Source organism: Theropithecus gelada, chromosome 7a (genome assembly GCF_003255815.1).
Source record: "Theropithecus gelada isolate Dixy chromosome 7a, Tgel_1.0, whole genome shotgun sequence".
Lineage (NCBI taxonomy): Eukaryota > Metazoa > Chordata > Mammalia > Primates > Cercopithecidae > Theropithecus > Theropithecus gelada.
In genome coordinates this window covers 42695470-42717461 of record NC_037674.1, presented here as the reverse complement: position 1 = coordinate 42717461, position 21992 = coordinate 42695470, and the positions used below count along the sequence as shown (strand labels likewise).

The following is a 21992-nucleotide window of genomic DNA, read 5'->3' as shown; positions in this document are numbered from 1 at the left end:
TTTTCTCCTAAAAAAAAAAAAAAAAAAAAAAAAAAAAAAAAAAAAAAAAAAGCAGGACATGGAAAAGTCCCCTTCCCTGACAACTGCAATTTCTCAAGTCTTATCTGCCGGCAAACCTCACTATTAGTTCAACTTCACAAAACAAACAATTCTTATTACAGGACTCTTAGTCATTCTGTTTTTCACTTTCTTCCACAGAGCAGAAGCCATTAGGTCTGGGTATCCTCTCTCTGCCCTCTTTTCCCAGACCTGGTTCCCAGCCTCCCGCCTCCTGCAGTCAGGTCTGCATGAATCGGAGCACCATGAATCACTTCCCGTGGGCAGACTGCACGCTTGGGGGTGGGACTTACTTACTTACTTTCTTTTTTTCCTGGAAAAGATTCTCACAGACTTTTGGGGTAAAACAAGTGGAACCAGGCGATGATGATGATAACTGGAGGCCTTGTTCTATCAAAACAAATCTTAAAGTTTCCAAAGACTTAGAGAAAATGGCAGGCGGGCATTCTTGACTGGGGGCGGGGGTTGGGGAAAGGTGAAGAGGGCAAATGAGGAGGTTTTATGTTAATTGCACAGTTTTGACTTCCTTAATTATGAGTCACCGGCCAGAGAGATAAAACAGTGTCACAAGTGCTGCATAACATGCAACGGGTCAACCGGGCGACTCAGTGACATTCACGCACAGAGGCAGTGCCTCAGGACAAGCGCTCACTCCAGTGATTTTACAACAATTCCTAGCAAATGTCACACAGTATGGTTGGGAAAGGAACATTCCCCATCTCAGTCTTACGACATTTACAACTCAGTTCCTGTTTTTAAAAGAAGCCCCAAAGCCTTCAGGATTTGCAAACCTTTCAGTTCAGCCACTGTTGGGTAGGAATGGGGGGCTGGAAGTAAAGGAAGGGTGGAAAATGACCATGTTTCTTGAAAAAGTTAGTTTAAGGACCATGGAGTTAAAGAGGTACCTTTACATGCAAAAAATGCAGCATTTGCATGATACCAATTGCTAACGTTCCATACACATTCTGTTCCATACACATTCTCTTGCTTTCTGAACCAAAGCTTTACAAGCTTATATAAGCAGTTTCCATCCCAAATGGTAACAAAGAATGGGTGTCCTGTATATTCTGGCATCTGTACCCTGAGGACAGTTAAGTGGCCAATTAGCATTCCTTTCTGTCTAAGGGTACAGACCTCCTATTGTACCTGAACAAAAGGTTCTGGTTCATTGGGGCAATTCACCTAAGACAGCAAAGAACCCCTATGGGCAGGAAGATAGGAATTCCACACAAGTAAGAAGGGAGGACTTCAGAGAAGCCAGGCCCACACTTACAATGTCAGGGTGGCAACAGCCATCCTGGATTAAGCCGGCCTCATCAACTAAGTGGCCCTTGTCTGAAAACTGCATCCCTAAAACAGCTACAATCAGGAACAAGGAAAGGCTTCCAGGTGAGGCGTCCTCCCGCTGGGTCCTAGATACTTAACAACTCTCCCCGTTATCAGCCCACCCAGTCCCAGCTGAGATTCAGAGCGCCTGCCCACCCACCACCTCACCCCCACTTCCTAGACAGGCCTAATTTGCAGGCACAGAAACTCCAAATGCTGAACAGGCCCAAGTAGTGGAAGTAAAATGTTGCAGCCACAGCATCTGAATGTGGGGCTCCTGCACTCTTGGCCACCAGCATAGTGAGCTGAGGTGCAGGTGGGGACAGAGCCCTCGGAGGTCCAATTATCTTCCAGCTCAAACAGTAACCCACTCTGTGGCTTTCTGCAAAAATGACCTCTCTCCATCCTCCCCTCCTCGAACTCTTACAGTCCACCGTCCCCACTGTCCCGCACTCTTCAAATTCATCATCAATTAGCACCAAAGGCCTACTATGATGAAGTGACTTCTGTGTGTTTCTGACTTCCCTTCCCAAGTGTGCCAGGAGCACCTTGAGGGAAAGGAAACCCAGCTTAACCTTGCCTGCATCCTGGATGGAGCATGGGGCTTGCAGGTCACATTTGCTCAGAAAATAGTAATGGTAATGGAATGACTAACTGATAGTGTGCAGCAGCAACTGGTAAGCTTCACAGCACCTTTCAGAAGACGTAAGAAATAAGCAAAGATCTCAGACTGCCCACCAGCCTTGTGAACCCGATCGAGAAGTCAAGCCTCATAGCAAAGGGATCCACAGACGCACATTACTGCCATGGGCCCGATACCAGAAATGTTCTTTAAGCAATCAGCTGGTCTTGAGAGGTGCAATTAAAAACAGCAGGGGGATGACAGCCACAGGTGCCAGTTAGGTGAAAGCAACCAGTGGGGAGGTGCAGGAAGCTAAAATGTTTTTGAATAAGGAAGCTCTGCCCACTTGCCATACCAGGGAGAGAGAGTCATCTGTGGCTAAGGTTGTAGGCAGACATTAAATAGAACGATTTGCAATAAACTTGCTCAACAAATATTTGTTAACTGGCGATTTTTATCAGTGTTGGATTTAATAGAGGAGAAAGCACACGGATATATGGGCCACACTGGGGATGGACTGGAGCCCTGGCCGCTCATTAGATGACAGGAGTGTGTGTGGTCCTCCCTCTGGCTGTGCTACTGACTCATGGAAGAGTCTTTAGGTATGGTATGGATTATCTCATTTAAAAAATGATGGGTTCAACAGATCTCTAGTGTCTGCTCACCTTCTAGCACCTTCTAGCATTCCAAATACCTGTGAAATACACTAATTTGCAGGGGGAAGTGGCTTAAAGGTGTTCTGTGTCTACACTTCTCATTCCTTCAATGCTTTTAGGCACCTAGGGCCTTGGAGAAAACCTGAATCATCAATAGCAGCAGAGCAAATAAGTAATCAAGAATGTGGACTCTACCAACACAAATTCCTCTTCCCTACTGTACATGGAGCAACAAACAGAAAGGATGAGAGAGAAAACTTCAGAACTTTGACTCTTTCTGCAGGTTAGAAGCAAACACAAAAACCAAGTAAGCCCCAAACCCGACACCAACATCAACTAAACGGTGGCAGTCGTAGCTGTCATGTGGGATATAAAGGAATTAAACTGATTTCAAACAACTTCCTGACAGAGGAGGTTGCTTTAAACCAGAAAGGTGAGGGAGGCTGCAGAATTACTGACCTCAAAAATCAGAGGTCATGGAATGAATGAGACAGGTAGACGGGTTCCAGACATGCTCACATCTGTGGCTGGTAGAATTGGACCTGGACGCGACACTGGGGCGGGGGCGGTGGAAGGGTGGTGTGCAAATGTCCTTTTGCAGAATATTCCAGCCTCAGAACCACAGGACTTTGGAGCTGGTGGGGGGCATTTCACCACCACCTTCTTTTCCCCCCAAACACGTGAGGAAACTGGGGCCCAGGAAGGGATGGCATTTACCCAAGGATCCTTCTGAGTGAGCTCCTATGTTGTTGTTTTTTTTCTGCTCCAGGAATCATGACCTCAAAACTATGGCCCCAAATAGAAAACTCAGCTGTCGGCGTAATTGAACAAAGAAGCTAACACCACAATAAAGGGCAGGAGCTTCCATCAAGAGCAGAAAGAACAGAGTGGTTTCTGTGGAGGAGCGGCTGTGCCTGGCATTTCCCACCCTGCACACACCCAAGCTGTTGGGGCCACACTCCACTGTAGCCTGTCTTTCAAGTCGGCCCGGCTGTCAAGCCTGGGCCCATCTCCCCGGCTCTGTAAACAGTTCTGGCTCGCTCTCTCTCTCTTCCCTCCTCCACTCTCAGAACACCACACATCACTGGGGCCTGGATTGTTTGGTAACAATGGAGGGGAACGTTAAACAAGAGTTGACGACGGGAAGTGAATCACTGAATTCTCAAACAGTCTCCGTGGAAGGAGCAAAGAACGGTGGGAGGGGCCCCTGGCAGGGCCTGGCAGGGTGCAGGGGAATCTTGGGAGACTGCCCTTTTCTTTTCTCACCCCACCAAAGGACACCCTTCCAACTCTGCCTGGCTGTAACCAGGTAGCAGCTTCACACGTCAGGGCCCATCTAGCTCCCGAATCACCCCCGCTACTTCCAAGTTTCCCTGGTGTTCTCTGCTCCTTGGATTAAGCAGGAGGGAGACAGGGAGAAAGAGCCTTTCTTCTACAAACACTGACCCAACTTTGTCTCCATACACCTTAAGAAGTCTGAACCTGAAGAGGCGGCTACTGGCTCTAATAGAGGGAAAAGGCTCATTCTTCTCTCCCCACTCAGAGCATCAGTTACTTAAATGGCGATGTTCTCAAAGGAAAATATAAAACACAGAGACAATGTCTCTGTATGACCTGAGATTCCATCTAAGTGTCTCAGAGAAATCCCTCTCCGCTCCCCACCCCGGAACACACATCCCCTCTTCTAAGTCTGCACTGACTCCCACTCAACCCTGGTGCCATGGAACAGGCCCCTCCAGCCTCCAGCCTCCACACTACCCGCTCCAGGCCGCACCTCCACTGACAGCTGCTCTGACCACGCGCCCTGGGTCTATAACCTTCAAAGTCTGGTCTCTGGCAGGCTGTCGCATTTTATTCAAATGGTGTGTAGGTATACTCTGTGCTACTCCAAAGAGCAGCTGATCATCCAGTCTGTATTACAGGCCTACTATGTGCAAGGCACTTGGTGAGAACCTCTGTCTTAACTTCCTTTGCAAAAAAAATCAAAGATTAATGGCTCAATCTAGGAAACATTTAAGCTTCTATGTGCAAGAAGAACAGGGCTGGGCACCCCTTGGTATGTGTAAATGTGTCCTCAGTTTTGCTTTATAGGCTCTCTTTTCACATCTAGTATTCCCACATCTACTTCACCCTCATTAAGGAGGTAACACTGACCAGTTGCTTCCTAGAAGCAAGTTGTATAGTAAGCACTCTATATTGAACTACTTTAATCCTGTAGGACAGGGTCTCATCTTCCAAAAGACGACAATGAAGCTCAGAGAGGTTAGGAGTATTCCACAGGGTCACCCAGCAGGCAGGGGAGCAGAGCTGAGCTCTGAACTCTGAACATAAAAGCCCAGCTTCTTCCCACTGTGTCAAGCTGTTGTTCTGCACACCCCAGCTGCCTTGCAGGGGGACACGGTAGAAACAACAGGAGACTGGGACTTGCATTGGAAAGCTGGCTCCTCTCCTTACCACCTGGGCCACCTCAGGCCAAGTGCCTCATCTCTGGGGGCCAATTTCCTCACTGGTATAAAGGGGCTATGTGGGAAGTGGTTCACATAGAGATTGCACATGAAGGCCCTTCATAAACCGAGAAGCGCTACACTGACATACAGTGTCACCTATCACCTTTCATTCACGAACCAGAAAATCCTGCCCAATGATGTCGCCGAACACCCACTCATGAATTTTAATGTTATTCCTGGAACAAGCTTGTGCAAGGTCAGGAGACTGTAAGATGTGAGAACATTCTAGAAACATCATCTGGGAGAATTATTTTGTCTTTCTTTTCTGTTTTGTTTTTTTTTAAATGGCACAGCATCCTTGAGCACAGGATGAGAGATTAACAACCTCTTTCCCAGTCCTATCAAATTTTGCCAAGCCTTCTTGAAACTCCCACCCTCGCGGATTATGAAAATGAAGGTCTAAAGCAGTGCCTGGGTTTCCCAAGTCCCAGCTCTGCTATGAGTGCTTATTCCTGAGTCACTCCTGCTTGCTGAGCCTCAGCTTCCTCACCTATAAAATGGGCAGGCTGGACCAGATACTTCCAAGGTCCCTTTTCCAACAGTCTGACTATTTATCAGAGGCTTATTGATTTTTCTTACACACAGTAAGAAATGTTCTTTCAGGAGAACTTGACTGAACAATGGATGTGGAAAAGAGGATACATTTCCAACTCCCCAGCAACACACTCCACTCTGTCTGGTTGGGGAAGAAATTCCCATGGCAACTCCCTACCCCCACCACCTCCCTGTGCGCCTGGCTTTGTGAGGATGAGGGAATCCACGAGGCTAACTTCCTGCCTGCACTCCAGCCCCCATCATGCAATCCCCTGAGCAGGAATCAGAGAATCACAGCAACCGTAGCTCTGAGATTCCAGCCCCATGCCTGGCTGTGAAAGACCAAGGGCGTGGAAGGCATATCTGCTGTGACATTGTGCAAAATTGGAAACGCGCATCAGGCCGTAGCCTGTGGAAAGCAAGACCTCAACGTTTTTGCAAATAACAGTGTAACAGCCGTCTTTGTGTCTAAGAACATGACAGCTCTATCACATGTAGGATATGGTGCACTAGTGAACTACTGATAGGCCCTCCTGAACACACCAATCACTGGCTAGGACAGGAGCCTCTTCTATGCCCTACAAGCACCATCAAGCCTGGCATATAGCAAACATGGTAGATGCCAAATATTATATTTACTGATTTAACTCATTGATTACGTGGATTTTAGGGCCAAATGAATTCTAAACAAATTTCTTTCAAAGCATATTTTCAAAAAAAAAAAATACTACTTCAGGAGAAACTTTTAAAATGAAAATAATATATGAAAATATATTATTGAAAATGAAAATATATTACTGAAAATGAAAATAAATAATCTCTCCCTTTATATCCATACAAAGAAATATAAAAAGTCACTACTAAAACATGCAAAAAGATGGATGAATCTGAAAATAATTATACTGTGTTAAAAAAAAATCAGACAAAAGTAATACATATAGTATGATTCCATTTATATAAAATTTTAGGAAATGCAAACTAATGTATAATAACAGAAAGCAGATCAGTGGATGCCTAGGGACAGGGGGCAGCAGGCAAACAAGATGGTGAAATTGCAAAGAGGCAGGAGGAAAGTTTTAGAGGAGTGATGGACATGTTCATTATCTTGATTGTGGTGATGGTTTCATGGGCATATACAAATATCAAAACCATCAAACTGTACACATTAAATATGTGCCATTTATTGCATATTAATTATACCTCAATCCAAACATTAAAGAAGAAAAAAAAAAGGCCAGGTGCGGTGGCTCACACGTGTAATCTCAGCACTCTGGGAACCTGAGGCGGGCTGTAGTCCCAGCTACTCAGGAGGCTGAGGCAGGAGAACCGTGTGAACCCAGGAGACGGAGGTTGCCGTGAGCCGAGATCACGCCATGCACTCCAGCCCGGGCAACAGTGCAAGACTCCACCTCAAAAAAAAAAAAAAAAAAAAAAACAACTCCCTAGGGCTGGGCAGAGTGGCTCACACCTGTAATCCCACCACTTTGGAAGGTCGAGGGGGGCGGATCACTTGAGGCCAGGAGTTTGAGACCAGCCTCGTCAACATGGTGAAAACCATCTCAACTAAAAAGACAAAACTGAGCCAGGCATCGTGGCGCATGCCTGTAGTCCCAGCTGCTTGGGAGGCTGAGGCATGAGAATCACTTGAACCTGGGAGGCGGAGGTTCCAGTGAGCTGAGATGGGGCCACTGTACTCCAGCCTGGGCTACAGGGTGAGACTCTGCCTCCAAACAAACAACTCAAAAATTCTGATAGAAATGTGAATTTGAAAATGCAAAAAGCAAGCAAGAGCCTAGACATATTTTGCTCCAACAGACTGTGTCAACGATGTCTGTCTTTGCTCATTGTATGACAAACTCTAAATACTGAAACATTAATGAGCTGCCTTAATATGTTCTAATTCAGTGTGACAAATGTGTACACTAAAGATTTCACTGAAAAGGTAGCTATGGCATATCTGCCACATTAGTATCTTAGCTATTTAGTTCTTTGTGCAAAAAAAATCATACAGATCCATTACTGTATGACTTGAAAAGTACCATTCTGGCTGACATGCTCGTAACAACTATTCATCAGTGAAAAGCCTTGACAGGCAAAGCATCCCAAGATGGGTCACCAAACTTCAAGCTGGCATTAGAGAATCACAGGGCTGGTGCAGAGAGCTGGCTCTGGATCCAGCAAGGACGTCTGGCCTGGCCGGGAATGATTCATTGAGCAAAAGGACATGCCAGAGAAAACGAAGAGGATGTTCCAACCCAGGAGTGCGCCGACGGGTATGCAGAGGCTGGAGCTGTCTCCTGCACATGGGATCATGTCCCTGTGTTCCAGCTCTACATGGGGTGCCCACTAGATGCCCCACAGGGCCCTTTTCACAAACATCACAAGCCTACTTCATAAGCTCCTTTCTCCTTGAAATGTTGAGATCACTACAGCTCCACCGTTATTTAGCACAGTGGTTTCTGAATGTCTTAAGATGCCAGCAGCCTCTGCCGTTACCAGGCCTCTGGACGCCTCTAGTCTAGCCTGTCATTCCAAAACAAACCAGATGTCCATTCTCTGTCTATCCAGAAGCCTGAGAATTGGGGGTAGGGTACAGATCGGGGACATCATTTGGAAACCTCTTATCTAGGACACTGAGCAGAAAAAAGCACTTAACACACTTAAGACTGACACAAGGGGAGACACAAAGGTGGGAGCAGCGTTAACAAGGTGAAAAATAAGAGTTTTGCCATTCCTGAAGGAAATGCTTTCCAACCCGTTGGTGATTTGTCCTCAGAAGTTCTGCAGAAAGACCTAGTTTATTGCCAACAAAGCCCCGGGGTTGAGTGTTTCTAGTACAATTCCACGCAAACCATGGAGGCGCAGTAAATGTTCACAGATGGTGATGAATTCCTACTTCTGGCCAAGTGTACGGGGGGAAAAAAAAAACCTAGCTATTAAACATTTGAACACTGACAGTTCGAGAAACAATGGGGGGGGGGGGGAGAGGAGACACACAAAAGAATGAATATACCAAAAGGAAATTAAAATCTAACAGTTTAGGAAAGGGAGTAAAAGAGCAGTGGATGACAGATGAGCTGGTCCAGGCCCCAGCTCCTCACTGCCTAGCTACGTGGCCTTGAGCAAGTGACTTAAGCTCTCTGTGCCTTTGTTGACTGAACAAGCCTGTGAGGTTTGTATGACCGGCCCTAATTTAAAATTCAGAGAGCAGGAGAACGGAAAACACACGAATGACACCTCACAGCATTAGCATTAGAGAAGCCTTTATTTCCCCATAGCACCTCACCTCATCCCCAGGCAAACTGAGCTGGCCTCAACTTAAGAGTTTATATTGGCTTTTCTGGGGCACCGGACCCCAAGTTAAGCCATGAACCAGAGCAGGTTTAAGATTCAGGAGTCTAATGGGTGTGCAGGGGGCAGCCTCAAGATATCGGACTTTCCAGGTAATGAAAAACAGCTTACAGATCATCTGGCCCAACAGCCACAGGGTACAGAGCTCTGTTAGAAAGTTCTGCCACATATGGAGCTGAATGGAGTCTGTTCTTCTGTGATTTTTGCCTCCTGGTCCTGGTACAGCCTTCAGGGACTGCCAGACAAGGGTCCCTGGCTAGGCTCTCTCTACTCTAGCTTCCAAATCCCCAGGGCTTTCCTCAGCTGAAGACTGTCTCATCCTGGGGACTACCACTGGGTTAACCTGAAATACAATTCACTTTGGCAGGGTCTGCCAATCAGAACCAGATCTTTCCCCAACATTCCCCCACTTGAAGTTCCTCCCACTGCATCCATCTTGGCTATAATCTCAGGGAGAAGCATCGAACCATCCCTATGCAGGGCATAAAGAGTCCACCAGCATGAGGAAGACACAGCTCATCCCAAAATGTAGACTAGGAAACATGGCCCAACACAGACAGTACGTTGAACATAACAGGTGCTCAATACATATTTATTGTGCAAATGATCAACTGAAGCCAAGTCAAGCTCCTCTTTCCACTTCCCCACCTCACTTGTGGTCAGCCCAGGCAACTTCCTTAAGAAACTTCCCGTTGCCGGAATTGGGAGACCCAGAAGACAGCCATCAATTAATCGGTCTGGGCTGGAGGTCAAAAACAGGCAGCTGCCCACTGCCCACAGATGTTGTGTTTGGCCTGCATAACATTTTTAAAATTTTTAAATGGTTGCCAAGTTTTACAAACTGGGAGATTTCATATGTAAATCTCGATTTTTGGCTTCTCTTGAAAAAACTCTGAAGATCTGGCAACAAGTTGCTACTGTCTGATGCCGACTTGCCAATGCCCCCTTTAGACTGCGAATGAACCCTGAGTTCTGCTCTGTTTCCTTACACCAGGCCCCATTTCCTGCACGCTGTCTGTCCATGTGAACACCTCAGCTTGCAACCCTAGCCTAAGCTTCCAGAGAGGAAGGCGTCACTCCTTCCAAATCAAAACGGAGCCTGGGCTTTATAGTGCAACCACAAACCCCCGTTTGTTCAGGACAGTTGGGTTCACGTGTGTTGACCCGGTGTCATTATTAATAGCATTCCCTTTCACTCTCACTGTCCCGTCAGGCTCATCTGTCTCATCAAGGCTAAAGACTCTAGAGCCTTGAGTCTCTGTCGGCTCTAGACCCACCTATCATATCAAGATTCTGTACCCAGAGCCCTCAGAAGGTCATTTGCTCTCTGCATAGTTTCTCAGCCTAGAGATTTCAAACTTCCTCCTAGCAGGGTTTATTCTGCAGCATGCTGCTAAGGTAGGCAGAAGTAAAGAGAGAACAGTGGAACAAAGAGAAGTGAGAAAAAAGAAGAGAGTTAAAGGACTCTCTACTCAACTGTACCTCCTGGGTACCATTTCTCTTGCCTGAACCCAAAGTGAGAACTAAGCTATTACCACTCCATTTTCAGTGGGGACTAGGAAGGAAGAGAGAAAGGAGGTTTTTGCAGTGAGACAAGACACTCGTCAATCTGTACTTAATGTCTCTTCCAGAATTCCCTGCCCTCTTGGATCAAACACATTCGCTTAATCAAGCACAGATTCCATCAAACACATTCCCTTTTCTTTTCTTTCTTTTCTTTTTTTTGAGACAGAGTTTCACTCTTGTTGCCCAGGCTAGAGTGCAATGGTGCCATCTTGGCTCACTGCAACCTCTGCCTCCCAGATTCAAGTGATTCTCCTGCCTCAGCCTCCCAAGTAGCTGGGATTACAGGCATGTGCCACCATGCCTGGCTAATTTTGTATTTGTTTTTAGTAGAGATGGAGTTTCATCATGTTGGTCAGGCTGGTCTTGAACTCCGGACCTCAAGGGATCCACCCGCCTTGGCTTCCCAAAGTGCTGGGATTACAGGCATGAACCACCACACCTGGCCTACACACATTCACTTTACAAGCACAGCTTCCACCCATGCCTGCGGCATACCTGGTGACCGCAGATATGCCAGTCTGATTGAAGTTGGTCAGGGTGAAAATAATAATCATCCTAGTTACTCAACATTTTTGATCAGTTAACACTTCCCAGGGCCTTTTAACACAGCTGGAATCGTGCCTGGCTTTGCAGGGGGTGCCTGGGGAAGCCATAGGCATGGGAAGAAAAGCAGGTGATGCAAGCTGCTTTCCATACCAAACCCTAGCACCCAGCCAGCCCAGGACCCACCACGGCTGCCACAGCCTTAAGTACACCTTAATTCCAGCCACAGTCACTAGGGAAGTTTTGTATTTAACCCTAAAATCAAAGTACTCCCTTCCCAAACTTTAACGGGTTAAAGGCTAGGGAAGAAATGATTTCATTGAGGGAGGAGGGGTAGAGAATGCTCCCCTCCCCCTAATAAAAATTCTGGCAAGAGCAGACACAGTGGGGAAAAGCAAGCCAGGAAACCCAATATTGCCGTCTTGACATTTTATAGGAAAACCTGACGTAACGAGATATCACGGGGCATCTGAGCTTTATTTTTTTCCCCTAATGTGAGCAAAAAGAAATCTGGTTCTTAAAATCCTCAAGATCCACATAAACTTAAATCTCTAACCCCCTTCTTTTCCACAGTGAGCACAGAAGAATCGCTGCCGCCGGAATCTGTTTTTAAGTTTCCTTTGGTAGCTGCCTCAGATACGCCCAAGCCCATTTTATGGGGCAACGGAGAGCTAATATAAAGCACAATCTATGTCTAAATGCATTTCCGACACTTCAGTCTCTCAAAGGTAATTTTGCAAATAGGCACAGTGAAGGGCTTTTGCTTTGAAGTGGGCTGGGAATCGGCTACAGTTGCTTAAACACTGATCAAATTCCACTAAAAGGGTAAAGAGAAAGCACATTCAAAGAAATTATATTTCACATCTTCCCTGATCAAGTCCACCAACTGCTTCGGAGGGTTAATGGGATGGTGTTTTCACATCTTCCAGGGAGGGGAGGGGGTGAAGGGTATTTATAAATTCTCAGCTGGACTTTTTGGTTAAAGCTGCTCTTATTGATCTAGACAAACACAAATGATGATGCCTGGCATGGCTTGTATATACAAATAGCCATGTGAAAACAGTCACAGGCCTAATTGAAGGAGACAGCAAGAAATCAAAGGAAGAAAGAAAGAAGGAACAAACGCCCAGACCCACAGAGCAGCATTCCAGCTGCCCAGAGAGGCTGCACAGGGGCTTTTCCTTTAAGGGGAGATGGGTGTTTACTTACACAGATGAATTCAGTTCTCCTGGGTTCAACTGTCCCAGGGAACCGCTCAGTACAGTGATGATTGGAAAGGAACAAATAGCTCCCCTCCCCAGCGTGCTCTCCGCACACTCTGGAACCCTCTTCTGCAGATCCACTGCAATGGCAAGCCAGCTCCGTCCTGGAGCCGGGGGAGGTGGGGTTCAGGGGCGGGGAGCAGGGTCCCAGGACCCGGAACCAGGCAGAGAGCCCTGAGCAACACCTCTGCTCCACCCACACAGGGGGTTTCCTATAGTTGCTTCCTGACATCCTAAGAGTCCACATCCCCACCCAGAGAAAGAGAAACCCGGAAGAACTCTGACAGATCTCTGGCCAGCAACCCTGTGGATGGGTGGGGAGAGGAGTTCAAGAAGGAGAGAAGACATGTCCCGGCACGGGGCTCCTACCTCCCCATCCACCGTGCTTTCCGGTGTACCAGAGCCGCGCCTTTCCACGTTTGCCTAGGGTCAGGCAAGATGTGTTTGTGAAGTTGGGAGGTCACAGGGACGGGAGGGAGGGATTCTGATGATAAGGACAATACAACCCTTCCTAGAAGGCCAAATTCTAGTACCTCCTCTTTTCTGTCGCTAACAGGAGAGCCCTGGCAACACCCAGACAGGAGAAATCCAAAGGGAGGACAGTACTTTGCAAGCTTGTTTCAAAGTCTTCAAGAAAGCAGCAAGACATTTTGACCTGCCATTCTGACCCTATGGGCCTTGTGGCCAGATAACCTGGGATAATTTAACTTGAGAGAAACCAAGCACCCCAAACAAAGCTGGTGATCAACAAAGCTAAAATTACCCACGTAAAACATGTGTTGAAAATAATAAGCAAACTGAAAAAGCACCCTTCTTGCAACCTTTAAAAACTGACCCTGTAAAAATCCAATCTCATAGAAAAAACTTCAACACAAAATAAAACTGAAAGCAGCTAAAACTGCAGACCACGAAAGTCACTAACCAAAAACTGATGAAAGAATCCAACCACTCGGATATGCAAAATTTTACCCAGGACACGGTGGAAAGAATGGCAGAAGCTAACATGAGTACTAACAGCAAGCGAACCAACAAAATTAGAACCAAATTTTGTGGTAAAATGCACATGGGAAAGTAGTGATCCTAATGAAAATAATTTCTGTTTAAAAAAGCAAAAAGGAAGAACTTACGAAGGAACAGTTCATACGGGTACTAGAGAATGGCTGTGGTGGTAAATCGACTTGCAGTGCTGATATCGCCTGGTTCAAGTGTTTATATCTGTGAACCAAATAGGAACATCTACTGGGAAAAAAAAAAATGACAAAACAAAACAAAACAAAATGCCCCTGATCTTTTTCAGAAAAGTCGTCAAAAGTCAAGCCTTGGCAAAAACCACAAACGCAGCCTGCTCTGTCCTACACTTCCCAGCGTCCTTGAAGGAACCAGGACTCCTCTGTTGAGCACTTGTCACCTTGCCTGGATCAGCACCAGACACCAGAAAGAGGTCAGACACCAACCTGATGAACAGGCATGGTGGGTAGACCACCAGGAGCTGCCCAGCCCCGCCCACTGAGCTGACCTCAGGGAGGTGATGGCCTCTAACCACCTTGGGGACACATATCCGATGGTCAATGGGGCCTGTCCCCTAGGAAACCTGAAAAGACCATGGTGCCACTCCCCACCTGGAGGAGCCCAGGGATCTCCATCCTCTGCCCTTGGGGGGATGGGGAGAAAATATCTCCATGGGGGTGCAGGTTGGGGTAATAGGGCAGTCAGCAAGTTCAATCTTTACTTCTCCATGTGTTCCAAATTTTCCACAATAATTATATATTGCAGTTATGTTAAAGTGGGGAGGGAAGCATTAAAGACAAAAACCAGAACACCTGCTCTAAGAATAACTGACTCTGGGCCGGGAGCAGTGGCTCACGCCTGTAATTCCAATACTTCGGGAGGTAGAGGTGGGTGGATCACCTGAGGTCAGGAGTTCGAGACCAGCCTGGCCAACATGGCGAAACCCTGTCTCTACTAAAAAACACAAAAATTAGCCAGGCATAGTGGCCCATGCCTGTAATCCCAGCTACTCAGTTAGCTGAGGCAGGAGAATTGCTTGCATCTGGGAGGCAGAGGTTGCAGTGAGCCGAGATCACACCACTACACTCCAGCCTGGGTGACAGAGCAAGACTCCATCTCAAAAAGAAAAAAAAAAAAAAAGAATGACTGACTCTGACTCTGGGATGTATCTCTTCACATGAAAGGTTCAGATGACCCTGGGAGCTCAAGATGGCACAATCTTTAATGTATCTGCAATTATGCAGGGTTGAGGGCTTCAAGTTTTAAGTCAAAGGCAATGAATTTGTAATTTTGAGATTTCAATATGAGAGCAGGTAGGTTTGTTCTGCAATCTCGAGTCACTGATCTGGCCGTGGATATTCAGCCTTCTTTTCCCAAAAGTTGATCATTTGTTTTGGCGGTTCAAACACATTGCAATGGGGTTATTTGGCTTTACAAATAATACACTACAAAATTCTAGCTGGGAAGGACACACACCAGTTTAAAAGAGAGTAAACACCTGTGAAACAGGAGCGCGAAGAAGGGAGAGGGGGTTGGAGTAACAGGAGGTCTTCAGCAGAAGGTTCTTTATTTTTAGTAAAGAAAGAGATGTTACAAATACCTGATGTGAATATGGAAAATACTAACATTTATTAAATCTGGTAGAAGGTACATGGCTAAGTTACCCTTTGCCCGTAATTCAAATGTTTCATGTTTTTATAATACAATGAAAACACACACACACACACACACACACACACACACACACACACACACCCCACCCCAAAAATAGGCCAAGGCAGGGCATTGCTTCTGGCATCTTAGAGAGGGTGTCTGAACCAGCATAGAGGCAGAGGAGAAAATCGAAGTTCAAAGTACTACTCTGGTATGTAAACACTGAGGAAATTCTTGGCCTGAGAGTATACACAACAATGTATTAACTTGTCTTCTGAAATTTGTTATTACAGGGAAGAAAAGTTTTTTTTGAAAAAACAATTAAGTGGAAGGGAAAATGAAAACTATCATTTAATTACTTAGAGGGCCTCCTTGGTACCAGGTACTTTGCCAGAAGTTTCGGCTCTCAAATCATCTAATCTTAACAATGAAAAGGGGTGTTTTGACCCCTTTCTGTCCCGCATGATGAAACCAAGCTTCCAAGGGGCAAAGCCACTGGCCCATGGCCTCAAACAGTCAGGGGACTGTGAAGGGGGCAGGCTGGGCCCAGGGGCTGCCCCTGGATTTTTGGTGCAGGCTGCGACCCAGGTTAAGAAGAGCTCACTGGAGCTGATCTTTCTTACCCTCACTGGGGGTCACCCTCTCTCTCCTACAAACCCACGTTTTGCCCCTCTCAGTGCTAGAACCCAGACTGCTGACCCCTGGCACAGAGAGGAACCTTCCAAACACAGCTCTTCCTGGCCATCTTCTCTCCTGTGGCTCCAAAACCAGGCCAGCTCTGTCCCCAGCACCTGCCCAGCTTCCAGGACAAAGCCACCAGTGACACTCCTGCTTCCACTGTCCCAGCACAGGCCCGCCTGGGCACATCTCTCCAGCAGGACCCTGGGAGCTGAAGGGCAGCCAGCTTTGGTTCCAATCCCAGCCCCACCCCTCAGTGGCTCATCAAACATCGCTTCTTTAAACCTCAGATTCCTTGTCTGTAGAAATCTCCCAGCACTCTGTCTCACCTCTGCCATGAGTGTGAGGGGCAACAGCACATATAAAGCTCCCAGAGCAGGACCTGGCACAGAGTTGCACGCTGATAGGTTATCACTGGCAGAACGATCCTTGACAACTCCGTGTAAACACAGTTCTTCTCGATCCTGGACTTAAGAGTCTTTGAGAGCCAGAGTTGTGCCTTTAGTAATTTCCCACCACCCACAGTGTGTGGTAGCAGAGGAGGAGGAAAGCAAGCCCAAGGGCTGGGATGGGTCAAGTGTTTGCCAAGGAAAGGGAGCTGGAGAAGCTGGAGGCAGGGTTGCTGTGAGTCCTCTAAGGCACCCTGAGAGTAAGACAACACTGAAGCAAGGACTGTGAACTCTCAGCAGTGGCTTTTCTTAGCGCTGCTCACTCTCTCACACACCACCGGGGAAATGACATCACAGGGCCTCACCTCAAATGGGTCAGGGGAAACAGCATTTCAAAAGGCCTTTCCTGCATCTCTCTGATGGCTGGATGGCATCTTAAAGGCCCCGTTCATCTGAGCTTAGGGAATCGCAGGAAAAGCTCCTGCTGCAAATACCAAACACTGACACACATTCACCGCTCATTAACCCCAGGCCAATTTCATTCACAGAGCAGCAGATTCTCAATGTGCAGTGGTGGGGGCCTGGCTTGGTGGGGAGTCGCGGGGGTTGGGCCTTGGAAATAACCAGGCTGCTGAAGGGAAGGGAGAAACCACTGCTTTCTCCCTGTGGCAGTCGGTAAGCACCAGCACATCTGAAACCTGGGGTGACTCTGCGGGTGACTCTGACCACATCATCCCATTTTTCTCTACTCTAATGAGGAGTGGTGCTAAACGTGAAAATATCTCAAGGTCTGAACATGAAAGGCACAAGCAGACAAGCACCCAGGAGAGAGGGGGCAGTGGCGGCTGGACCACTGGCCAGGGAGTCAGAAGCAGGGCTCTCTCGGGTCCTCGTTCTGACCTTCCTGGCTGTGTGACTTTAGGCAAGTCGCGTACCCTTTCTGAACCTCTCAGTTGCCTCACTGAGAAAATGAAAAGGTTAGAACAGATCATTCCAAAGGTCCCTGCCACTTTTCAGGTTGTTGAAAAAGTGCTCTCTTCTGGGGAATATCTGAGTCGGCACCACTCTCCCAAACCACAGACTTGAGTGAAAACCAAGGCAATTCTTGGTTCCATTCCCCCGTCCACTTCTGCTACAGTTCTGTGTGTTGGTCCCTAAAAATTCCTCCCAACCCTTTCCTAATTTGCAGTTAATTGCAAGGAACTGCACCTACATTCATTTTGGGGTTCGCAAATGGAAAATACTAATGACTTTCTAAATTAATTTCAGATTTGGCTCCAGTTTTCTGGCAATAGGATCATACTTTGTTTTCCTTCTCATTGTTTTCGGTGGAAAACACAAAAGCAGCCCATCCCCCAAATGCATTTAAAATCCCAATTAAGTTTTTCTAGAAAAAAATATGGGCATATAATATTGGCATCTGGGGCAAAGTTATGTTATGGTGTAAAGGATTATGGCTATAAGCCTGATAGTGCTCCAATGGGACGAACAGGGACATGGTTTTCCTCTGGCAAGAAGAGAGAGATAAGAGGTCCGGGAGGGCTTTTCCCGTGTTCACCAGCAGTTCAGCCAATGTCATTGAGTTCACCCTTCCAGGAAGTTAGACTGTCACAGCCACTTGCCTGGAGAAGAGGCACAGACCCCACACCAGGGAGGCCATGGTCTCTGCTGCTTGGGCTGAGCTATTGCATCTGCCCTGGGCGTAATACAGGATGGGCCACAAACAATTTGGACAAGTGTTTAAAGAGGAGTGACAGAGCAAGGAAGTGCAAAACATGGGTCAGAGGAGGAACAGAGGAGGAAGGTGATGATGCTTCGGAGGGAGGAGAGAAATCCGAGTGGACAGGGCAGAATGTCCCGAAGGACACAAGGCTTCATGGTGGGCTGTTCTAAACTGCGCAGCAGAAGTTACGGGGAGTCTGATTTCTGCTCAACTCAAGGAGTTTATCAGAATGAAGGAAAATGCAACAGGCTGCCTTGGAGTGATGAGTGGGGAGTGCGGCAGCTTGCTAATGATAAAAGGCCTGTCATCCATTATTAAGCAGGCTTCCCCCGTATTCAGTACAGTTAAGCAAGGCACCTCATTCAATTCATGCAACAGTTCTGGGAGGGCACATCTCACACCTATTCGTGAGTCCACTGTCCTAGATAGGAAAATGGGAGCTCATGGGTGGCACTGTGCCCAAGTCACACAGCTAAAAACTGCAGGTGCATTTGACTGAGGCCTCCTGCCCAGTGCTTTTCCTCCCACAATTTCTCCCATTCTACAGCCTTGGAGTCCCTGCCTCTTGGGTCAAAAGGCTGGGTTTAGGAACGATGTCTCCCTGCCCCATCTGCCCTCACCATCCCTGCAAGAAGCACAAGCCGCACATTCTGGTCTAGCTTCCATCTTGCCTATGGGAGGGGGCATATAGATTCCTGGGGTGAAGATGGGGCAATGTTCCTTGATTTTCCATCACAGAAATGGGCAAAACAGTGAGGCTGTCCTTCTCAAAGCCCCATCCACTTCCTAAAAAATACGGTGAGGGTCAGGGTGAGACGTTCGCAGCATGGGAACTTGCTGTTCAGATAAGGAGATGAGACGCATCATCAGGTCTCTACAATCTACGTGGCTGATCGCTCAGGACTCAGTTTCCCCCTCTATAAACTGAAAGACTTGCTAGTTATCCTCCAAGACACGTTCCTGTCATGAAGTTCCGTGTCTCAGATGACCATCAGTGTGGACAGGGTTCTCTGCAGGTCTGCTTGGGCACGGGAGATGACCACTCAAGGGTCCTCCCAACAGAGGCAGGACGACAACCTGAGCTTGTCCTGCATGATGAGACAGAAGGGGGAGATTGGAGGAGCAGAGAGAGATGCCTTCACACAGTTCACACACATCGGATCTCTATCTCCTGTTAGTGCAGTGTTCTGAGCCAGGTAGTATCCTGAAGAAGCACCCATCTCCTGGGCAGGGTGATTTCTGCACAAGAGGATGGACTGGCTGCCCCGCGCCCAATTAACACGTGGTAAAACTGAAGGCCAGGTAAGGCCTCACAAGAAGGTTCTGGCAAATCGGGCTTCATTTGAGGACCAGGGCTCAACCCTGGTCACAGAGAGGCAGTGGGGTATAGTGGCTAAGTCGGGGCTCTAGAGAGAGGGGCTGGGACTGAAATCCCTAGCTTCATGATGTTCAGAAAGGTCCAAATCTCTGAGCATCAGTTTCCTCCTCTTTACAGCGGGACTGGGAGAAATCCCTGGAATAAATTGTGACCACCACCCTGCACAGGGCTTGGCATGCAACAGACGTCAGCCACCATTCAGCATCAGGAGCACTGTGATTGCTCTTAAAAGTAAAACAAAACAAACACATTCAAAATGAAAACAACAACAGTGAAACCCCTGAAAACACAGCTCCATGCCTGGCAAATAGAAACAACTCAATGCCTATCTCCCGGCCGATGGCAAAACAGACAGAAAGAGGGACAAATGAGTCAAAACCTCTTGGTTCTGAGGTCCCACACCTTCCATTCGGTACCATATGACCTGTGGCAAGGGGCTGACACTCCCTGAGCCTCAGTCAGCTTCGGGAATCTGCCGAGTACTCTGGAGGGAGATCTATCTACACGTGCGAAGCAGCAGGTCCTCAGAGGACATAGCAATAGCATGTAGGACAAGATATTCCTGCCGAAATCATTCTGGCCCAAAGCACGTATTCAGTGAATATTTGTGAAGTGAGTGACTGCATGAATCCATGCATGCATTCGATAGCTTGCACAATTCCAGCTGCCCCAAATCCTTGGGGATTCCCCGAGCAGAAAGTCTCAGTTGCTTGGAGGCTAGGGAAGTACTCAGCATTCCCAGCGTGGCAGGCAGAACATAGCCCAGATCTCTGGCCTCTGCAATTGCTGCCCACTACCACCTCCTCACCCCCACCTCATACCCCCGACTAGCTATCACCAACCCTGTCCCCCAAAGGGTTAAAAGTGTCCACCTTTCAGGCAGAACCTGTGATTAGACGGAATGCTGCTTTTACATGTACACCCCAACCAAAGCAGGCCTAGGCCTTCTGAACTGATGCCCTGAAGCTGTTACTGGACAGGCCACTAGCCCATGGTGTCCTTCCTATCCCCTGGCACTTTCCTTGAATACTTTGCCTAAGTTGCTATGTGCAAATTCTCTTTCTCTGTGTAGGGCAGTGGTCCCCGGTCTTTTTGGCACCAGAGACGGGGGGTTGGGGGGATGTTACAGGATGAAACTGTTCTACCTCAGATCATCAGGCATTAGATTCTCATATGGAGTGTACAACCTAGATGCCTCCAATACACAACTCACAATAGGGTTCATGCTTCTATGAGAATCTAATGCAGTCACTTATCTGACAGGAGGCAGAGCTCCGGCCGTAATGCTCACTTGTCCACCATTCATCTACTACGAGACCCGGTTCCTAACAAGGCGCAGACCAGTATCAGTCCGTGGCCCCAGGGTTGGGGACCCCTGGGACTGGGGACCCCTGGTGTAGGAGGAGGAGGTCAGGTGAGTGGAAGGCACCTAGTACCGGAGTCAGCAGGCCCTGTTCCAAATTCTAACTCTACCTGGGACTACGTGGCCTCGGGTAAGTTGCTGGGTCTCTCTGAGTTTCTGCTGCTTCATCTGTAAAATGCACATGATATCCAACCACCATGCAAGGCTGCTGTGAGAACTAAATGGAATGACAAAGGTAGAGTATCTAGCACAGCACCTAGGACATAGTAGATATTCAGCAAATCCAAGTTTCCCTTCTTCCTTAATGGGAAGAAAACCAAGCTCTGGTCCCACCCAGCTCCTCACTAGTAACTCAGCCAGGGAGCTCAATGACTCCACTCCAAAATGCAGGTGACATCAATTGACCTAACGAAGAAAGCCTGTAGCTGCTGCGTCCAATATGGTGGCCATCAGTCACGTGGCAGCACTTGAAATGTGGACAGTGCAAACTGAGATGTGCCGCAAGTATAAAGAACACATCAACTTCAGACTTAGTATGATAAAGAAGAATGTAATATAGCTCCTTAACAATCTTTATATTTGAGTACATGCTAAAATGATGATGGTTTGGGATATACTGTATTAAACAAGATATATTAGGTAAAATTAATTTCGCCCTCACCTTACATTTTAACATGGCCAGAAGATTTCAGATTTTAGAAGTAATTGTAATTATCCAAGGGGAATACATTCCAAGACCCCCAGTGGATGCCTGAATCCAGAGATAGTACCAAACTCTATAGACACTGTGTTTTTTCCTATACATACACATCCAGGACAAAGTTTAATTTATAAATTAGACACAGTAAGAGATTAACAACAATAACTAATAATGAAATCTAACAATTATAACAATATACTATCATAAAAGTCATATAAATGTGGTCTCTTTCTCTCAACACATCTGATTGTACTATACTCACCTATTTCCAAACTGTAGCTGACTGAAACCTCATAAGGCAAAACCAAGAACAAGTGGGGGCTGCTGTACATCATAGCTCACATTACAGTGATATCAGGCAACACTGCTCTAGAATGCTAAACAAACGTGAGTTACTGCTTGGCCATTATTCTTTCCCCAAGTAGACTGAAATTCCTTCTTGAGAGAGGAGTCCTGTTAGTTCCTGCTATATTTTTCCCACAGTGATGTGTTAAGTGCACATCACTTCCCAGGGGTCCCAGGGGTAGAGGAAAGAGGACAGGTGAGTGGAAGGCACCTAGGATTGGAGTCAGCAGAATATTTGGAATATTCCAAATTCCAACTCTATCTGGGACTATGTGGCCTTGGGTCAGTGGCTGGGCCTGAGTTTGTTGCCTCATCTGTAAAATGCACATGA

The 21992-nt window shown here is 47.2% G+C and overlaps 1 protein-coding gene across 4 annotated transcripts in view; it reads right to left on the bottom strand.

Annotated features, from left to right (window-relative positions):
• The window catches only part of SMAD3 (SMAD family member 3), a 129979-nt gene that overhangs the window by 44761 nt on the left and 63226 nt on the right, over positions 1 to 21992 (bottom strand). Inside the window, exon 1 of one of the 4 annotated variants that reach the window (XM_025390853.1) lies at positions 12794 to 12886. The exons of the other annotated variants lie outside the window; for them this stretch is intronic. Within the exon in view, the coding sequence (XP_025246638.1) occupies positions 12794 to 12801 (8 nt within the window). The 5' untranslated portion in view covers positions 12802 to 12886. Of the gene's footprint in view, positions 1 to 12793; positions 12887 to 21992 lie in introns of those variants that run through there. 4 annotated transcript variants of the gene reach the window in all.